This window comes from Stegodyphus dumicola, chromosome 3, assembly GCF_044657685.1.
Source record: "Stegodyphus dumicola isolate Sdum_Otavi_A_Nest chromosome 3, ASM4465768v1".
In the NCBI taxonomy this organism is placed as follows: domain Eukaryota; kingdom Metazoa; phylum Arthropoda; class Arachnida; order Araneae; family Eresidae; genus Stegodyphus; species Stegodyphus dumicola.
The window spans coordinates 173,620,052-173,642,756 of record NC_140770.1 but is presented as its reverse complement, the minus strand read 5'-3'; the positions used below and the strand labels follow the sequence as shown (position 1 = coordinate 173,642,756).

At 30.7% G+C, this 22,705-nt stretch overlaps 1 protein-coding gene across 6 annotated transcripts in view; it reads right to left on the bottom strand.

Annotated features, from left to right (window-relative positions):
* LOC118196474 (multifunctional procollagen lysine hydroxylase and glycosyltransferase LH3-like) overlaps nucleotides 1-18,262 on the bottom strand; it is a 118,210-nt gene extending 99,948 nt beyond the window's left edge. Inside the window, exons 1-6 of one of the 6 annotated variants that reach the window (XM_085813631.1) lie at nucleotides 17,995-18,261; nucleotides 17,412-17,503; nucleotides 12,208-12,344; nucleotides 6,504-6,618; nucleotides 2,521-2,569; nucleotides 1,375-1,398 (exon numbers count right to left, since the gene is read on the bottom strand). In XM_085813631.1, coding sequence (XP_085669757.1) covers nucleotides 1,375-1,398; nucleotides 2,521-2,569; nucleotides 6,504-6,618; nucleotides 12,208-12,344; nucleotides 17,412-17,503; nucleotides 17,995-18,094 — 517 coding nt within the window. In that variant the 5' untranslated portion in view covers nucleotides 18,095-18,261. Of the gene's footprint in view, nucleotides 1-1,374; nucleotides 1,399-2,520; nucleotides 2,570-6,503; nucleotides 6,619-12,207; nucleotides 12,345-17,411; nucleotides 17,504-17,994 lie in introns of all 6 variants that reach the window. The other 5 variants (XM_085813634.1, XM_085813630.1, XM_085813632.1 and 2 more) reach the window with 5 other exon arrangements.
* Between the last annotated feature and the right edge of the window lie 4,443 nt (nucleotides 18,263-22,705).

Here is a 22,705-nt window from a genome sequence, read left to right as displayed (position 1 = left end):
GGTTTTCCCCATGTTTAGCATGAATATGAGCTATTCCCTTAGAAAGTCTTCCACTAATGGCATCCCATGCTTTAGAAAAATAGCACTCGTGTGCAATACCATATGCAAATTACCTAACATAATCTAACAAAATACGAGATACGTAAATAAGAAGACAATAAATAATGCTATGTATAACACTGCTGCTTATTCCAACATTTTGTTTATCTGCAAATTACATTACTGCTTGTGTATAAACATCAGTCTTTAGATTGCTGCTGATACTCAAATTAGAAAAAAAAAAAAAAAAAAACTCAACGCCTTTCAGATTTTATGTTACCCCCAAAAAAGGTGTGTTTTTCTCACTGGCACACACATGCATGTTTCAACAGCATTTGGGCTAAAATGATTTAAAAACAGCATATCTTAGAATTTCTGATAGACAGTCTCAGGTGTTGGAGTTTTTTTTCTGTATAGTGTTGCCATTGCCCACTTTGAAATTGTTGATTTTGTTAATCAAAAACTCTTTAAAGTTTTGCAAAATGTAGGCAATAAAACAAGTTCCAAATTGTGGCTTCTAAGTGCCCATATTGAGGTGGAGGACTACATTATTCAAAATTTGATGGCACTAGGTACCATCGTTTTTCGCAACATGAGAAACATATATACATTCATGCAGATTCTTCACTACTTATTTTTTTAAGTATAATACAGGGTGATAATACTTGGTGGCAACAATTTGAAAAGTGAAATCGTCATTTATAGTAAACCGACAGAAAATGCTGTTTTGAGAAAAATAGCATTTTTGGGCTAAAACAAAAAAATAGAAAAGAAGCTGCCCACCCAACTTCCACCACCATTTCCAAAAAAGAGAAAACATTAATAAAAAATAAAAACTCATCTTTCTGAAAGAACCCAGAACAGCTTCTAGTGTTGCCAAATGCATGCAAAATATGAAAAAAAGTCATGAGCTGTATTTCTGGCAATGTACCAGTGGGTATCTGATAACCAAAAAGTACCTTAAATTCTCTAAGACAACCACTTCCATAAAGAAAAAAAAAAAAAAAAAACATTTAAAACTATGGACAGTCATCTTAGTAAAGTTTCACTCTTCACTAAATTTCAATCTATATGATCATTAGTGCTTACATCCCTAAACTCTTCATTAAATTTCAATCTATATGATCATTAGTGCTTACATCCCTAAAATAAATTTTATTTCCTTAAATTACAGAAAATGCATGATTATCAGATTTAAATTCATTTTAGAAGCTTAATAAACTTATCTGATATCTGCTTAATAAACTTATCTGATAAGTTCAAATACAATAAACGAATAGCTGAAGGAAAATCATGCAGGAAGAGGAGGTAAAATATACTACAATTCACCCTTACCTGTATAAGAGAAGTCAGGACAGCCTGCAAGTCACCAAACAAAGCACAAAGTAGAGGTACAAGGAGGAAAAAAAAGGAAAGCACAAAATACCATAGTTAAGAATGAATTATTACTCTATATGCTTTACTATATTAAAATATGATGTTAATTGAAAAGAAATGTTAAATGCAAATTTGAACGTCATGCTCTATAACATAAATCAAGGCATCACACAAATTAATACTGCAAAAATAAAATAAAAAATACAATTACTATCTTTCCCATAAGTAAAATGCATCTAAACAGTATTTTCATAATGATTTTTAAAAGAGTGAAAAATATTTCAAACAGGCCACACTGGCAGTAAAATTAGCAAATAAAAAATCCTGAATTGATCTGGATTGTTATCCAAAACTGTATAATGAATTAGGTCTAAAAATATTTATTGCAAGTAGGGTATTTTTTCTTTTTTATATTTCCCATAATATTTTAGAAAATATGCTTATTAAAAAGAGAAAAAATGATTTAAGTCATAATAAGCATGCATTTTCCATAAAACAAACAGGCCTCTTATAAAAAATCACATTTAATTTTATTTGGTTTTAAATTAATAATTAGAATGCATACGTGAGTATTTAAAGATGACAGTAATCATGTTCTGGCAAGCAGAGAAATTAGTACACTTATAGCCTCTTATAAAAATTGTAGTACGGATTAAACCTGTAGTTCTGTAAATGAAATCTATGACACTGATAAGGCTGTATGTAAAATCATCTTTAAATAATACTTTTAGAAGTTCAGAGTAAAACATTATCAAGTTTATAAAATAAAATTATTAGAAATATATAATGCCTTGCAATTTCAGCTTTCTAACAACCATATATTACTAATTATATAATTCATGAGAAATGTGAAAAGGTTTCCTTCCAAATATAAGAAGAAAATTATATCATTATATTTAGCTTCTAATGAAAACATTTGGGAGAGAAAAGGTTTTTAAATTTGATTCCAAATTAAAAAAGAGAGGATAAAAGTACAAAATCAATTATAATTCATAGCTATACAATATGGAGCTTCATATGTGAATATAAATGCATTTATCAATTTCACTGTTGATACAAAAGGTAACTCAAAACAACAACAAAAAATTGTAATAAAGAGCTTACCTCCAGAATTTAAAAATCTTTTTCCTTTTTCACCTTTTGGATAGCTATCCTGCAAAAAAAAAAAAAAAAAAAAAGTGACACAGCATTTTAATAGGAAATTCACTCTTTCTACATGCTTATAAAATCTAAATCATGATAAATGAGACTAACATAAAATAATATTTTCTAGCATAAAGTGAATACTGCAGTACAAAATGGCCTTTATGTATGACTTTATGTTGACTTATTTTTGTCCAATTATTGCCATTCACCATTTCAATTGCCATTCACCATTTCAACAAACAAAAGCTGTTTCCAAACAGTTCATTTTAGTGCCCGCAATGGTTAAGTATGGCATCAATATCTTCACTCATGTTTGTTTTATGTAACCTGATCCTCGATAAGCCAAGTTATTTTTTGCGAAGAAGTATTTAAGTCCTTATACCTAGTTAACAAATTTCAGTCATAAAGAAATTATATTATTTTGTAAATAAGGCTGTAAGTTATTATATCATGGAAGTATTCAACCTGCTTTATTCATGCTACAGTTGCTTTGGATTTTTGGAAGGCCCTAAAAACTATTGAACTACTGTTTAAGTAGAATAGAAAAAAACACGCCAATGTGACAATCAAAATTGCAATAACAACCTTGTATTTAGTGTACATATATTAAAACAATCGATTTCGAGGGCAGCTAAAGGTCCCTCCTCATCAGGAGAACGGAATTACTAGAAAAGGGAAAAAAGAAGAAAAATAAAGCATCAGCAAAAGGGTGTTTCTGAGACTCCTTTGCTGCTCTCGAAATCGATTGAGTGTATGTACGGATTGAGAGCCGAAATCGATTGAGTATATATGTACGCTAAATACAAGGTTGTTATTGCAATTTTGATTGTTGTTTAAGTGTTTTACAGATAATCTCCAATATAATTTTGGAGCTCCTAATACTGGTGCACAAACCCAAAACATTGAAACACTATTAAACAAAATGGTGCACTAAAAAATGGATCTACATGATACAAGTTAGATTCAATTTAGGTGAATTTATGTGGCACCAAGATTGCAAAGTAAATGATGGTTTTGGTACTATTTAAATGCCATGACAGATTTCTGGTTGCTGGGATAATAATTTTTTTGCAAAAATAAAATAAGCAGTCTCTTACAAAATTCTACGGACCAGGTTTTTTTTTTTTTTTTTTTTTTAATGGCTGTTTCAAATACACAGAGATCATCCACTTTCACAAGCAAAAATATTACACAATATCAATAGATGTCACAGAATGAATTTATCTTACAGAAACTTTAGATTTGATATACAATAATTGGTATTGATAGCTGCCATATTCCCCTTTTATCACTATGGTACTTTTGTGTTTTTTATGACTGAAGTTCCATCTGTGCCCCTAAAGACAATTAAAAATTTGCACAGAAAAAAAAAAAAAAAAAAAAAAAAATCAGGTGATTTTATGACTTTCTGTGCCAAGTGCAATACCATAACTTGCCAAGACCGAAATATGAAAAACCAAAAAGACTTTGTATTATGCAGCAATGCAAGGATTACATACTGATACTGAAGTGAAAATGATTTTACATTTTTTGTGATGTTTATTGATATACCAATATAATTTTTCTCTATTCATTTTTCAATGCATCATTCAAATTACTAAACTAATCATAACAGGAATTTGATGCAATACATATTAAATTTTAATCCAGAATAATGAAATTAAATATTAAGTTACACTTTTCAGCTAATTTTGTTCAATTTTTGTTACCTCTCAAAATTTTATATCAATCAACATGAGCAAGCAAAATATCAACATGAGTATATAAGCAAATTCTCTATAAATCTCTGTAACAGATTAAAATGTTCTAGAAGGAATAAAAATTAATTAAGATTATTTGATTAAGGCAAAGCAACTTAAGGACTGTCTGCCTATGCAGAGAGATGCTTCTGTGGACTTTTCTAAGGGAAACTGGCTCATAACCATGTTACACGTAGGGAAAACAATGAAAACCAAGATGCAGCCAGCCTGTTCATGGAGATTCAATCACACATGAAACTACAAGTGTTAGCAACTTTACATATGGTAGGCACAAATTCATTAAAAAAATTACACTGAAAAATCACAAGGAAAAAATGGAGTTTGAACAATTTACATTTCACTAAAATATAACAAGTTCCTCTCCCCAATTCGCCATTAATTTTCTTATAGTATTATATTTTTGACACTTTAAAATCAACAACTCTTTCAGAACCACATTTGAAACTGGTGATATGGAGGTTTACCATAATGAAAAATATGAGATTTGGTCACTCTGCAATATTGTACTTATCATTTGTATTAAATACTTTGCTAATTTTTTCAACTCATTAAAATATAATGTTTTATTTTTTTATTTAATAACTTCTAGATTACTTTTGTAACAAATTCCCTTTAAAATAAATTACATTATCCTTATGAAGTCATTTATTAACATGTTCGCTGCCACTGATGTGCTGTCATGTCAGCATGAAGCTAAATCGTATGTCGGTGACGCTGTGGGACACCGATCGAATATGATAAGTTATATGCTTTATTTTTAGTGCGGCTTTGGAGGTTGAACAAAGAGGTTTTTGAGACATATTAGTAAAGCATTATTTTTATATTTTAAGTGTGTGGCTTTAAAATATTGTGTTTCAATGTTTTTATGGCCATTTTTAAAAATGGCAAACAGTACAAGTATTGCAGGGCCTTCACAGTCCAATACAAAAAAAAGTAAATAAAAAATTGACTGATGCTGAAATATTAGAATTACTAGAAAAGTGTGATCCTTCTGATTACGACAGCACAGATGATGAAGATTACGGTTGGGATTCTACAAGTGAATCGGAAGGAGATAGTGATGTTGCAGGGAACACCATAGAAATGTCGGATTCTGACACAGAAGATGCAACTTAACAATTTCCAGCAATCAGAAAGAACACTCTTGTTGACTGAAAATTGGATTCAAGTTGCATGATAAGTCATACATTTACAAAAACTGAGTCCTGCTAACACAGCCAACTGAAAACCAGCTAATACAGCCAATTAAAAATATTTTTTTACATTTTTTTCACAAATTTGACTTATTTTTGTCCAATTATACTTTTTAATTATTTTAAACTGTAATAAATATGTCAATAATTACACAGAAAAATAACGAGATGCGCTAATCTCTTTCTCTTATTTATTAATTTTTTCTTTGATTCATAAATAAAAACACATAAGTTTGTATATAAATAACTATAAGCCTTTTTTAAAAAATTTCTTTCCACAGTTTGGCACTGGCTGGCATTTTGACTGATAAAGTTTGTAGCCTCGGAGAAAAATTACTAAAAAAATTATCTTTATCACAAATTGTAAATATTTTATCAGTAAATCTTTTTTTTTTTTTACTTATTAATTTAAATTGTGAAAAAAGCTATTCGCATGCTAATGTGTTCCGATTCTTAGTGTAAAAAATTTGTAACTTATTTAATTTTGACAAGTAGAAACATAAGTTAATAAAATCTGTATCTAAAGATCTCTGAATATTAGTTACACTGTAAATTAGTTGGTTCCATTTACAGATTTACTGATGTGTTATTCACATTAGCTTTTAATGACAATGACAAATAATGTAACCTTGGACCTTAAATAATTAACATGTTGAAATCTTTTTACCATAACAAATTTGCAACAAATCACTAACTAAATATCTTGGCGGGCTACGTAAAATTGCTTCCGGGGCCACCAATTTGAGGTCACGAATTAATACGTCGAAATCTTTTTACATAGAGATCTTTCTACCATAACAAATTTGCAACAAATTCCTAACTAAATATCTTGGCGGGCTACGTAAAACTGCTTCGGGGCCGCCAATTTGAGATCACGGTTGCAAAATATTTAATTTTAAAACTTTTTTAAATGCCCGGAACGTTATATTTCATACAGTCATAAAATTACTTAACTACTGCAATCAAGTAATATATTTTTTAATCTTACAGCTAGAGTAGGATCAGGCCAGCAGAAACCCTCAGCAGAGAAAAGAACCTTAGCCTTAGTCTTATGGAATCTTTTCAGGATTTCATCAGGACTTGCCATAAAAATAACATCATAGCTGCAAAAACCAAAGCACATCAAAATTTAGATTTTATTAAGCAAATGCAATCCATTTAATATCTTTCCCATAAAAAAGTTTAACTTATAAACTTACTTTAACAGAAATATAAAAAATTCTTCATTCATCAACAAAAATAAAATAAAAAATGCAGGAATTTACTAATATATAAACATCACAACAAGAAAATAAAAACTGAATGAAAACAGGAATAATATAATACACTTATTAAAATGTCATTAAAAAGAAATACCATTCTAAATTTTAGTTGAGCTTTTGTCATTTCAAGAACAAAAAATAATGGAAATTATTTTCATTAATTTTTTTCAGTGAATTCCCTCTATGTATATTCTAAAGCATTGTACTGACATATAAACTTTATTTACCTAACAATATTTTGAACAAAATAGGCCAGGCCATGAAAGAATGTTTATATATTAGTGTGATAATAATTATCCTTATTTATAGTATCAGTAACAAGTTAGTAGAATTATCATTCTCTTCATATAATCGGAAAAAAAGGGGGGGAAGAGTGTTCAAACTGATATCTTTTATGTAGGACATTAACACAAAGTTAAAATAATTACAGCAAATTTAAATCAAATCAACTAACAGTCTAACTTATTTGAAATTGAATAATTTTAAAAACTATAAATAAAAGACATAAATTCTCAACTTTGTGTGAGACTGGCTGGTATTCACATTAAACATGAAGGAAATTAAAAATCTAATGGTAGCAGCCTGTTTGCTGAATTAAGCCTAAAATAAAAGCTATTGGTATTCCCAGTCTTGCTTACTACTGGTGGACCTTGTAAATATTCAGACGGGGTATAATTTTATAATAGATGCCACAGGAAGGAAATTTTAAATGTTATGAAAACTGATGCACCCATCCTGAGACTTTAAATTTTATTTATTTCATGCAATATTATTGTTTTAGTATACCGTGTTTACTCGCGTAATAGTCACACTAACATTTTGATGCAGAAAAAATCAATCAAAATATTTTCCTCACATAAATTCGCATTGCATATTTGATCTTCATCTAGAAAACAGAAAATTATCAGCTTTACTCTTTCCAGAACTAGAACTCATTATGGATTCATCTGTTCTGTCACTCCCATTGACATTCTCAATGGTCATTCCATAGCGAGATAAAGAACTGCCTTCTTCCCCTAAGAGGATGGAGAGCTTTTCTGGAGCAGGATTTCTTATTCTCCTCCTCCTCATGTTAAAGCTTTCCACTTGTTCTTCATTAAAGAAAATATGCATGATCTCTAAATTTACTGGGCTGCACATATCTAAAGTTATAGAATAAGAAGCTTTGCTGATATTCTGTTTTGTGGTGAATTTCATGGTGCTGTGTTTTGGATGTCTATTCTTTCTTTCTTTCTTTCTTTTTTTTTTTTTTTTTTTGTTGTTGTTGTTTGAATATGAGAAAGTTAAAAAAGAACAGTAGTTATACAGTGGGATTTAAACTGAAGATTATTGAATGTGCTGAAGAGAATGGAAAGCAAACTGCTGAAAGAGAATGGAATGCAAGTGACAAATTAATTAAGGGACTGGTGAAAATCCAAACAATCGCTATAAGAAAGAAGTGCAAATAGGCAGGCAGTCACAGGTTTGAAGCGTGGAATTTTTACGATAGAAAATGATAGAAAAAAAAATAAAAATGAATAGAAAATTCTTTCTTATGTCTGTGCATTACAAAATTATGGATGCGCGGTATCTCCAATGCTTTGGAAGTGATGATGACATTTAATGAAATGACGAAGATTCTTCAGACGCCAATTCACATTGCAGTAGTGACACTTAATACCTTCAGTGAAAGTGATTTATTATGAATTATATATTATGTTATTAGAAGTTTTTGGTAAAAATTTTCACAAAGATTATTTGTGAATTTTATCGTTATAAAAATATTACCATAAAAAGAAAAATGCCTCTTTTTGTGTGAAACTGATGAAAAGACAATTTAAAAAGCAACACATAATCTAGAAACATTTGGTAAGTTACTAATTTTATTATAATATATATTTTCTATACCAGTAATGTTTTAGCGTTAGAGTACACTATATTGAATAGCAGATTTCCCCACATATTAGTCGCACTTAGACCTTTCACAATGAAAAATTGGCAAAAAAGTGTGACTATTCGTGAGTAAACATGGTATATGATTAAACTAAACATATTATATCATAATTGTAAATCACTCATTTTTCACTTAAATGTAACAAGTTAACACATACTTAAACAGTTCAAACAAGATAGATTTCTTTAAACCTTTGCGGCACGGTGTGACCGGCCTGGACACACCTAAAAATTTCCTTTTGTATGCACAGAAAAATTGAATGAAATAGGATTTATAGGTTACTCTGAACCTTCTTTATTTATAGTAAATGGCAGCTCAACACAAACCAGTCCATATATTTTAGACATGTTTAGTTTTTTAAGACCCTTATTTTTCAAAGAAATCTTCCAGATTTTTTTTAGGGTATAAAAGGAATTGTTTGAAAATAAATTTCTATGTTATTTTTTTGGCTGTATGCTAATTTCCTTAATCTATATTAGTTTTAAATTTTTACCTTGAAATCTTGCCTAAAACCAAACGGCGAACCCTAGATGTGCCCAGACCAGGCTCACCAATAATCTAGGACAACTGAAAGTCTGTATTCCTTGTTTCTCCGCATCTCCAATCTCCTTGTTTCTCCGCATCTCATCGGTCAGTTCATTGACAACAATGCTCGTTTCAGCACTCTTTTCGGAGCTCTATTCAATCAGTGTGCCACTTTGGGCACACCTACAGAATTAAAAGATAACTGCTATCTTCACAAAATTTTACTTGTGTACTCCTCTAGGCCTAATTAGACTGCATACTTTTTTTTTTTTTTTAAATCAAAACTCCGACTTTAAAAGGGATCGTGCCGGAAAAGGCTAAGTAAGAATTTTAAATTTCTCATCTCAAATTTATGAGAATTAGGTAAATTTTTATCATAGAATCCAACATATTTTATATTTTTACACAACTCTACATTCCATATAAAATTAGTTACAACTGTCAAATTTTAGTTACATACAAAATTAAATAATGCATTTACTTTATTGAAATAAATTTGGCAATTTCCATTTCTGAGCACTATTCAAGATTTTTTTAAAAGGGTTTACAAAATCATATCAAATACCCCCACAGATCTATTTTCTTTCAATTGATAACCATTGATTAGGTTAGGAGCATGGCAAAGTACACAAGAGCTACCTGTCTATGAGAAACAATGCCTTCATTAAGGATGTTTTAAGAGAAAGTAGCTCATATTCATGTTATGTACGATAAAATCATGAAAATCGACAATTCAGCCAGCCCATTCACCTGGGTTGAACTACCAGCATTTAGTGTTTTAACCACTCAGCCACTGGTAAGGCTTAAAAAGTCATTGAATATAGCATCGAAACATCTACTTTCAAATAAGATTGAATAAAATTTTTGTCTAACTAACACCAGAGAGAAATTTACTTTTCATCAGTGCAGATACAGCAATTTCCATCAATAATACAGTCCTTAATCCGGACTCGTCAGGACTTTGGCGATTCCGGATTAGCGGTTTTCCCCGATTATAGATCATCAATTTAAATCTGGTAAAATGGCATGCAGAAATTATACAATTAAAAATATGAAATCGTAATTTATGAAATAAAGAACAATTATGATCTAAAGGGTATCAAAATTTACAAAAAAAAAAAAAAAAAAAAAAGCTTAATATTTATTTGTTTACTTTATTAAACATTTCTTTCAATGTAAGTTGTTTAAGATGCTTCCACAAAAAATTCAGAAAGTTCCTTTTTCTTGTGTCATATATAGTGAACTTTCCAATGCCATACTTCTCGCATAATTTTGAGATGGATAGGCCTTTATCCTTGCAGCAAATCCACTTTTTGTTTAATGGACATTGAAACATGGTTTCGCTTTGTAGATGCAGAATTGGAAAGCTCCAGAATTGGAAACTCTTTTTGACATAATCGAAAGTTCAAGCTTAATTTTTATAAAATTGTTCTAACAGTCTGCAAAAAATAATAAGCCGAATCCAATTAGAAGATTAAGGAACAGCACAATCTGCAACATTAACTGAAATGCCTTAGATAATTTTAGCATTTTAGCCAAGCTTATACCGTTCGTTATACATTAAAGGCGCATGTGTAAATGCATTATGCGCGTGTGTAAACGCATATGCATGTGCATAAAGTTTGCAGCTTGGAGGTCCGGATTACAGACTTTGTACTATATACTGAAATTTAAAAAATTCTTAGAAAAATAATTACAATAAATTATTAAGATGAAAAAATATAACTACATTCATATTATTAAGCCTTGAACGGATAATTTCATCAAGATTGAATAACTAAAGGATATGTAAAAAGTGCTTGTAAGAAAGTGCCACCTACGAAAATGAGCAATATGAACATGTATAAATATCTTCCACATGGTTAAAATTCTTTTATTTAAGTTTGCTGGAAAGTTGCTTTTTTGACACATAAATTATTGCAGAAACAGGAAAGATACGTATTATGCACACTGAACTGTACAAGAAAGTAAAATTAAATTAACTTAAAACATTTTGCTTTGTATTCATAGAAGACTGATAAAGCTATGTAGAATGTATTAAAAATCTAAAGCAATGACTGCCATTAAAAGCAACTGAGGGCATGAAAATCACAAACTATCATCAGAGAGGCAATCGTAGATATTTTTTAATAATATTTTCTTGGAACTCAGTGTTAAATTCAAGATAATTTAAGTCTGACCAAATGTAGCAAGCATGTTCTAAAAATGTTCAAGCACATACAAAAAAAATTACTATCTTTCCAATTTGAATAATAAAATTAATCGAATTATTAATTAATGCTAACAAATAAATTTAAAATAAATAATAATGATTAAATAAATTGATTAAAATCATTAAATAAATTACAAAAATTAATTAAATTAATAATTTGATAAATTAAAATCATTAATCAAATAAATTATTAATTAATCAATTATAAATTAAGAATAGTTTTCAAGCTATTATAAACAAACTGATGGACCAAACATTGCCCCTAAGTTGCCATTTTACCATTCTTGATCTTAAGCATATTTTATTTTCATTCTAACTGTTAATGGTAAAGTAGGTTTGGCTAACTGGTTAAAAGCAAAGGGCTATCTGCTTAAGGGAAGGGATGCCTTCATGGAAGACTTTTTAAGGGAAACTGAACTCCACATTACACATGGGAAAAACCAAAAAAATCCCATGCAGCTCGCCCATTCACCGTGATTCAAACTCAGGTTGGATTACTAACAGTGCCGGATTTACGTATGAACTGCACAAGCTATAACTTAAAGCCACCCCCAAAAATAGTATCATATCCCATATAAAAAAAAAATAGACATATCCCTCATAAAGAGTCCCATATCTCAAATAGCTTAGCATCTCATCAAATCTAAATCCGGTTCTGATTATCAGTGTTTTGCAACTTTACTGTTCGATTACTGGTTATCCCAGCCGCTAAAGGTAATTCATAATAATCCATATCTTAGGACTAGAAGATATCACTTACCTGTCAACAAACATTACGACAAGATCTTTCTGCTCATAATACTTTTCCATGGCCTGCTTTAAAAAGTTAACTTTGTGACCACCACCTGAATATAAACGAACATCTCCTCCTTTCCATTCTTCATTCATCCCTAAAACCTGTTGACAGAAACCGTACATCATTTAAAATTTAGAATACTCAAAATTTTTAATATGAATATTCATGTCATAATATAACGTACATTTACTTAAATGAATGCAAGGTATTGTGTATTTTTACATATTATTTAATGGCTTGAAATATATATGATTTCATTTATCTAACTCTTGAGTTTTAAAATTTTGAGACATGAATCAAAACATTTAATAAGGAACAGATATATGTAATTTCATAAATTCAAACAGCTCCTCTGCTTTACAAATTAATCAGTTTCAAGTGAAATTATTATAAAAATGTAGTTGACTATTTTTTGGTTTATTTGATCAAAACTATTCATATTTTTACAAAAAATAAATATCTAGGACACTCAGATACCTATACATTCAACACATTAATTAAATTTACTCAAATAATCTACCATAAAAATGGAATCAATTTTAGAACAATATTCTTCATTACACATATATCAGCAGAAAATTAATTATAACTATAACTATACATAACTATTAACAATAAATATATATAACTATTAACAATAACTATACATAAAAGCTAAAAATAAGACACACTTGCAATTCCTATACAAAATTATACTGATAACGAAAATGCATTTGAACATTCCTATATTTAATTCATCTGTTTTATCACATTAGCTTACTTGAAAACAAATCTGATGCCTACTTATACATCAATTCAAATTATAATTAAACATTAAATAATAGAGTAGTAAAATTATGAATAATTTCTTATAATTATTTAATGGTAAAATTTGTTTCTTACAGCAAAGCAAAATGTACCTTTTTACATTACAATATTTCACATCCACATAATTACTATACTAGTTGTTTTCAACCTATTTTGCCCCATGCACACCTTTCACCATATCTAGGATCATTCTTGACCCCCTCTTTTCCAAAACTCAAAAAATACATGTATACATTTACTTAGATTTAAATTTTTTATGTGTTTTATAAATTAAACAACACCAAATACAGAAAATGTTAATTAATAAAAAAAATTAATAAAAGCAGTTTTTCATATTCATAAACTAAAATTGCTAATTACTAAAAATTAATAGCTAAAAAGGCTCACCACTTCACCTCTTCCTGAACTACAAGATTTCTGCAGCCAGCACTATACAATTTCCAAATTTCGCCATCCGTTATAAAATTTATGCAATTATACTGCTATAACATCACTTTAACAGTTTTAAAATTAATTTTCCGATTAAAATACAGAACAAGGCAATTCATTTATACTGTGTTTACTAGTGCAATAGTTGCACACTCATTTTGAAGTGGAAAAAATCAAAAATGTACAATATGGTGTAGCAGATTTCTCCCGCATAATAGTCGCACCTAGCCTTTCACAATGAAAAACTGGCAAAAAAAGTGCGACTATTACATGAGTAAACACAGTAAATGATATTCACTTCAATTCACAGATAATTCTTTTTCAATTTCATTTGAAAATATCAGTACTAAATACAGTAAAATGACTGTATTTTTCTTTCACACATACTAATGCTCATCTTTTCAAAAAACCTGCTTGCTTAGAGAAAAGTTATTGAAAACATTTAAAAAAAAAAAAAAACTTGAAAGCTCTAAAAAATGAACTTTCATATGAATTCGGACATTTTAAAAAACAGTTTATACTAAGAAAAACATAAAAAAACTTAAAATTCAATATTTTGAAGGATAGCCTTCGGCTAAAATTACATTTTTGATTCACTTCAGCACAGATTCAACTAATTTTTCTGTATAAGTATGTTCCATTCCTTTTTAAGTATGGCTTTCATTTAAACTTCCAAAGAAATATGTTTCATTATTCTTTTCTCCAACCACTCCATACATGATCAATAGCATTTAAGTCCAAGATTATGAAGAATTTTTGATAACTTTAGAACAAATGTAAAATAATCCAAAGCATTTAGGGCTGTGCGTTTAAGATCAATATCCTGATCAGTGCAGAATTTACGTATAAGCTACGCGATCTATAGCTTAGGGCCCCACCTTTCCCCCAAAATTAAAATATTGTATAAATATAGTATTAAAACATAGTATAACAGACTTATCTCAAATAGTTTAGGGACTTATAAAGTCTAAATCTGACTCTAATCCTGATAGGATTTGAACATACTTTGCATTCTAAGTTTTCTTGCCAATGCTTTTATGTTTTCATTAAGAGTATGTATATACACTGATAAGGATAATTAGAAAAATTAAGTTAATGTTGCAACCAATGCCCAATGCTGTAATTATTTATATTCAATAAATACAACTGAACATAAAATTGAACTTCATATACGTTAGTGCTATAAATATGAAAATTTGATGATTGACAATGTACTGTGCAATTGACCCATGTTTCAATTCCAGCCTCTAGTCTTGTTTAAAGTAAATATGATTTTTGAAAGTGATCAGTAATCAACAGTTATGGATATAAGTCATCATTTGAGTGAAGGTCATAAGTGGCCAATATTTTGTAAAATCGAGAGAGGTCAAACACAAATGGAGGTCGCCCATGATTTAAATATACCTCAAAGTATCATATCAATAGTTTAAAACTGCTTCTTTAAGCACTGGATCAGTTCACATACAGCCTGATCAAGGGCCATAACTGCATCAGAAGATCATTTTCTGTCACTGTTGGTTTGAAGAAACTGCGAAATGACTACTACAGATTTGGTTTCAGACTTTCAGGCTACCACAGGAACTCATATTAGCCATTCCGGAACTACTCTGATATGCGCCCTCAAGACGCCAAATTTCTCGCCAAATATATTTGGTGAGAAACTTCACACTGCCATATTACTATCTAAATGTTTTGTTTACATTTCGAACTTTTAGCCTAAAATGTCTCCAAAAATGCGGTTTTCGCACATGCAAAAACTACGTTTTGAACACACAATTTAGCTAAAAATCCAAAACAAAAACCAAAAATTTAGATAGCAAAAACGTAAAGTTTCTCACCAAAAATATTTGACAAGAATCCATGTACACAGCGACATGTTTTAACTTAAAAAAACATCTACGAATGGCACATATAGGCAATGAACGAATCTACAAACTATGCACACCTCGCTTTAATAAATTAACGTAACAACAATAAATTTCAAAGAAGACCATGTACACAGCATCCTGTTTAAACTTTAAAAAAAATCTACGAATTGCACAATTTAGGCAAGGAAGGAATCTACGATCTACGCACTCCTCGCTTTAATAAAATAACATAACAACAATAAATTTCAAATAATACCATGTACACAGCGTTCTATTTCAACTTTGAAAAACATCTACGAATTGCACTGTCTAGACACTAAGCAACAAAATAAGCTAAAATAAATTTCAAACAATTTAAAAAACAACAATAACGACAGAAATTCATACTAAAGAACCAATGAACATAACATTCTACAAAATAAGAACAAGGATAAAATAAAATGCACTTACCATGAATTAACGCGTTTTCGAATAGCAGAAATATCAATTTCATACCACCTTTAACATGCCGTCACGTCTTCACTATCGTATTTACATGACAGCCAGACACACTATCCAGAAAATTTATACTATGGTTCACAAATAAATAAAATCACAAATCCCTACTTCTATCATGCACTGCCATTAAAAATAATCTCCCAGACCCTCTTTTCACACTTCCAAATACCCACTACCCCTCAACAGAATAGCCACAATGATATTTCCTTTTGCCGAACTTCAATTCAACAACTACCATTTTATCTTTCCCTCCCATCTTCTCAGACACAGAGGCGAATCAACAAGCTCCAGCGAAAGTTTTTCAACGTCAACAGGGTTGGGGTTGCCATGGAACACGCAATCGTGCCAAAAACCAGCGCAGAACACATATTGCCACATTTGGTGAAATTAGGGCGTATATTAGAGTTGTACCCCCATTCCTCTGCTGCATGAATGCTTAACAAGGTTGGACTTTGTGCAAAAATCCAATGGTTTTTGTCCACTCCAGCTTCCAGAAGGGACCATTTAAACTGGTGTCGTCTTCAAATTCAATGGAGCCAAAATGACTAAGTTCAGTGGATTATTTACTGGCAGTTTATTGTTTACTGAGATACATTATTAGTTATTCTAGACGTATTTCGATCTGGAGAGAAGAAGGAATACACAGCCTGCCTTCCATTGTCTGTGAAATATCCGGTTTCTGCAACTGCGGTTTAATGGTTTGGGGAAGAATCATGACAAATGACCTCATCGAGCTATATATCCTTCAAGGAGGTATTGTAACTGCTTTGAGATATATGGATGAGGTACTGGAATCCCAAGTTATACTTGGGCCTAGAGGTTTTACTAATGGATGAAAATGCTCCACCTCATCGAGCATACGGTGTCAGAATACTTGCAAACAGAAAGTATGGCACTTACGTATTATCGCAACCAGATTGGCGCTATTTGTAACTTTGAGTAAAAAAGTATGAATAGAAAGAAAATGTACATTTATTAATTACAGATAATTTTTAATAGTTTTTTATATTATTTTGTTTTAAAATATAAAATAGCAATTAAACCCTTCCGGTTTCGAATTTGAATAAGTTGAACCCTACTTACGGTAACCCTACGTGTTATACGTAGTTTTGTAAAAAGAGCATGTGGAGATTCACAAAATTTTCCTGCATTTTCGTGCAAATTTTTGTAATTTATGAGAAAATAGCAGTGTACATGGATAAAGTCAAGAGTGTGCGCAATGCCGTTTTTGTGCAATTCTGGGATGTTTTTTTAAGTAAAAATAAGTCGACGTGTATATGGTTATGGTGAATACGGTTTTCAATCAGTGCTAAAAGCAATAGCCAAAAGATTTCCGCCGAAAAAAATAATTCTGCAACTTATTAAAATTCGAAACCGGAAGGGTTTAATTTTTTTTAATGAAAATGTTTGATGTTATACTATATATATATACACTCAGACACAAAAATAATATAAATATAAAATATTCTATTATGAAATGTGATATTCTATTTGGTGACGAAGAGACATTTTTTTAAAAAATAAATGACAGGTGACATGATACGTTTACTATTAAAATACACTTACTTCTACGTTTATTCCATACACTTTGGCAGACCTTAAAAATCGCTTGAAACCGTCAGTTTCTTCTGTTGCAACTGTCAAAACTAAAAGTTTTGCTAAAAAAAGAACACAGTACACTAAAAATTTTGTAAACAAAGCACAATTTTCAATAGCAGACATCAAAGTAGTAATTTACTAAAACACTGACAGAACCGGCTGAAAGCCAAAAGTATTACAAACATGGATATATTTTTCATCAACAGTTTATGTACAGTAAAGTAGATTTTTTATTATTTCAACCTTTCATTAATTCACAGAGACAGACATTAAAGCATGTCAATCCAATAAATGGCTTTACGAAGAGCGATGTTTATGAACTGCGAACAATCAACACTAATATAGATAGGAAGAAACTTATAATCAGAAAAGTTTTGAGGGTAAATTCAGACATTAAATACATCCAAATACAAAGTGTTTGAATTCGTACTGCATCGAAAAACTTACATTCATTTAAACATTTCAAAAAGATTTACAACTTAATTAAATGTGTGGGTGGAAAAGTAACTTTCTAACATAAAATAAATGAATACTTAAAAAAGAAACTTACGTTCATCTTTAGATGCTGTAAATCTAATTGAGAGGCACAGGAGGACATAAAACGATACGAATATTTTAAATAATCTCTCCCTTGCCATTAGGGCAGCCATCGTCGGACCCACTCGCTAAGTCAGCGTTGCTTTGCCGAAGTGCAAAAAAACACCGCTCGGATGAAGAGTAGGACAAGCGCTGTTCACGAGTGACATCCGAGGCTGTTGGGGAAAATCGCGGTTAAGCAAAACGGGCCAGCCCAAAAGGCTACTGCAAGGTTATTGGCGCTGTGATAGTTACGTCACGGGATAATGTTTTGCACGCGAACTCGACTGTTTCCACGATCGCCAAACTTTACGTCGGGCGCTTTAAATTTTGTGCACTTTTTGCCATCAAAAGTTTTTCTCTTTTCCGGTTAGCTGTACATTCTTCCAATCTTCTGTTCCATGTATATCATCGAACTACTACGCGAAGATGAAGCTTTTTATAATATAAATAAAACTTGGAGAAGGCCGGTATAAGAAATAGTGCGTCACCTGATAAAATATGAAGCTTTTTGTAATATAAATAAAAGTTGGAGAAAGCCGGGATAAACTATCTACGTTCAACTTGACATAAAAGCAGATAGTAATTTTACCTTATAAGGTATTTCTTCCGCCCTCCTAGCGTGCCTTCGTGGTGTAGTGGTTCTGCACGCTGGGTTGGTATTCCAGAAGTCAGTGGTTCGATTCCCGGCGAAGGCGTTGCTAATTTTTCAATTATCTTACCTGCTTCAAAAAAAAAAAAAAAAATGCCTAATGTCTCTACAATGGCGCCCGAACTAAAAAGTGATGGATGATGATTCTCCCCCCACACAAGATTTGACGATTGGGTCCCCTAAAACCCCAGTCGCCCTTTAAAAGGGGGAGTATATAAGGTATTTCTCCCGCCTTCCTAGCGTGCCTTCGTGGTGTAGTGCTTCTGCACGCTGGGCCGGTATTCCAGAGGTCCGTGGTTCGATTCCCGACGAAGGCGTTAATTTTTCAATTTCTCTTGCTTTCAAAAAGATCATAATGTCTCTACAACCTTTTTTCTATTCTTAGTGCAAATTTTGAAGAGTCTAGTTCGATTTGACAAATATTTTTTCAAAGCTAAATGGAAGTGAGAAAGGAGAGATGGGGTGAAAAAAATCCCATCAAATTCTTGAGAAAATAGTAAAGGGTAAGGGAAAGTATATTTTAGATGAAAAAAGAACTTTTTTTTTTATCTTAATCTCTATTATTGAACAATGAAGAATCTGTTTGTATGTTCCTTGCATTGTGGAAGAACGACGGTAGTTAGAACGAAATTTTGACGCCAGATTTTGGACTCATATAGTCTTCCACCCGATCATGTGCTCCCCGAAACCCGAATTTGGAATTTCAAACTTTTTTCTCCCCTTTTTTATTATTATTATTTCATATTTTGTACGAATTTGATTAAATTTTGATTAACAAATTCAGTACTTTGAAAGCGAATAAAGGCAACACTATTCGAAATATAACATTTTTATCTCAAACAAGCCAAACTGTTGCCATTGCAAAATAAAAAATATTTACTTTTCAATTTTGATCAACAAATTTAGCTAGAAGAAACGGCTATAAAGTAACTGGAAAATTTCTTACAAATAAGAAAAAAAAAGGGTCTAGTTTTCAAATAAATTTATCGTCTTTTAAAATAAAGCAATTTTTACAACGTTTCTTCAGCTCACAGAAACATTGCTTATAAGCTAAGAAACTAAATGTTCGCAAAATGCCCGTAACAATTTACGTAATATCCTAGATGTTTTCAAATCTCTGTCCTTTATGGCTATCTTAACCTTCGAAAAAAGAAAAAAAAACAGCTTGCGAAATGTCGGGAGAATATGGTTGGTGATTTATCACTGCAACAAAATGCTTAGCATAATATCATTGTACAGAAAATGTTGTATGGGGCATTATCGTATAAAAGTAGACCATTGCCCAGAATAAAAATTTTTCTTTCTACGTTCTTCTTATTCTTTTTCTTGATAGAAATTTCTTGATGAAAAAAGCATCTTATAAAAATGTTGATTAATTGATGGATTTTTAAGGACAAATACAGGGTGAAAAAGCCCTTTGTAGTAAAAAAATGCAACCCGCATCACCTTAATCTTTAATTTCGATATCCGTGCTTTTTTTTTGTATGGGAGACGACATTCTTTTTCATAGTGCACTTTGCCTTTTTGTTTCTGGGTCGTATTAAGGACACTAAGTCTCATCTCCATCTATGATATACTTTAAGATTTATTTTGTAGTAGTTAACAAATCTTCCGTATTCTTTTTGCTATTCTGTCAAAATTCGGTAGATCGAACACAAACCTTCCTCATTTTCAGAATTTTAATTAAAATTACCCTTCGTTGCTTATCCCAGCATGCCTAAAAGTTGCCGAAAGCAGTTGTTCTACTCATATATTTATGTTCTTCGTAAGGATGCATCACCGTATGCCGTTAGAATCATCTCTAACGTTTCGGTAGTAAATTTATCTAATCTTTAAAAAAATTTAATGTTATAACTTTGTTCTATCTCGAAGCAAATTCTTTTGTACAGTACTTTCTCAGTAAATGAAAATATCTCCGGCATTTTGATATGCAGAAGCTAAAATAACCAGTTTAAACTGGCTTTAAGAAGACTTGAAATGTCACTCTTTCTAAACACACATTTATTTTTTCCCTTTTTACTTCCTTGTACGAAGTAAAAAGGAAGTATTGTAATCGCGAAAAGTTTCAGGCAGCATATTGCAATGAAAATATCCATTTTGACCGCTATCGAATGCAATTTAACGATGTTTTTGCGTGATATCTGTACGTAAGGACAGAATAAAATACTCTTTTCCTTCAAAAAATTATAAAACTGCTTTAAAATTAATTCTGAAGATTATTTTTCGTGGCGTCTGTACGAACGTATGTACGTACGTGCGTACGTACAGACGTATCTCGCATAACTCAAAAACGAGTAGCCTCAGAACGTTGAAATTTTGTATATAGGACTGCTATAACATGCAGATATGCACCTCGTATTTTGGTTACAGTCGGCCGCACCAAACATATATAAATATATTTATATATATATCCACTCTGTTACTCGGCTCAGTGATCTCAGTTTCTTTACTCTTATATGTTTGTAAATTCTACATTTTTTGCTTTAAAAATGATTGTATTATGTTGTTTTTATCTTCCGGTTAAGGTTTCTATAAATTCATAAAAGATAGATTTTTCATAGTAAATCTGTATGCAATATTTTTAGAATTATCAACAATTTTAAAGTTGTCTAAGTGCCGCTAAGCCTTTTTTTTTTATGGCGGCCATTGATGTTTACATTTGAAACAGGAGACTAGTGGATTTGTTGCCAATCTAGAGAAACTTAGCTTCCCAACAACAAAGATAACGCCTTCATTTATTATTGCCAATTAAATCAAGCTTATTTCTTTCTGAAAATTTTTCGAGGAAATAAGTGTTTAAGATTTACTTCGTAATTTTAAATATAGGTATTTTGAGTTTTTATGTATTTTTGCCTTCTCGCGAAGTGAGAACTGAATTAATTAAATGAGAAATACTCAATCGTCTGTGAAAAACTGTTTCTTTTTTGTTTTGTTTGCTTCATTTCTTTTATACATCATTCTAGCTTTATTATAGTATTTGAATAGAACATGTGGCAACGATTAGATAATTCTATTCTTTAAATGATATAAATTTTGTGCATTATGAGTTATAATATGAACGAAATATATAAGTTAACTGTTATATAATTATTAATACTGTTAAGTGAATCTAGCGCTAGAGTGTCGCTATGGTAAACAAATACTAGAGTGAATTTTAAAGAATGCATTTATTCTATTGTGGTTTATGCGCTGTCGGCGAAGTAGATTTAATTCAATCCAATAAGTTTAAATGAAATGCAAGAAAAAATGCGTATAATTTAATATTCCGTACAAGGAAGTCATGTGGTGTACACATCAGATTTTTTAAATTTTTTTTTCTGATTTTTTAGAATATACGCTTACTTTATGGGTGCACTTTGTATTTAAAAGCAATGTGTTGTCACTGTCTAAAATAAAATTCTTTTAACCTTTACGTGTCAAAGTGTTGCAGTTCAATTAAAGGGTAAGGTATTTAATATTCAAATTTAATCTGTCTGTTCTTGATTGAAATAAACCAAGCGATTTAAAAGAAATAAAAACAGCTGTTAAGAATATTTCTTCCATTTTTTAATCTTAGTGATTTAAATAAAAATGAATTTTAATTATGAGATGTCTTATTATATGTATTAAATATTTTTATGAAATTGCACTAACCGGACAAATTTGAATTATTATCTTTTTTTATTTTTTTTTATAATACCATTTTAGGCGAGCAGCCTAATTTTTAAAAACTTTTAAAATATGAAAGAAAAGCGAAAGTCCGCATCATTTTTGGGGTGACCCAATATGATATTATTGCTTTTGTGAATAAGATTGACTAGCAATAAATGAATACAGTTCTTCATGAGATCACCCGCCGCTCTTATGCGTGCATGAATTCATTTATGCATAAAGCTCTATCACTGTAACTGTTTTAGGATACGTAAATGATAAGGAAAGTTCGTCGTATTCAGATAGGAAATACTAAGAATTGATAAGGAAGATAAACCGTGCAATTGAAGATGCACTTGAATGAGAATGGCCGTTTTTAATTCAGGTCATTTGCTTTATACTT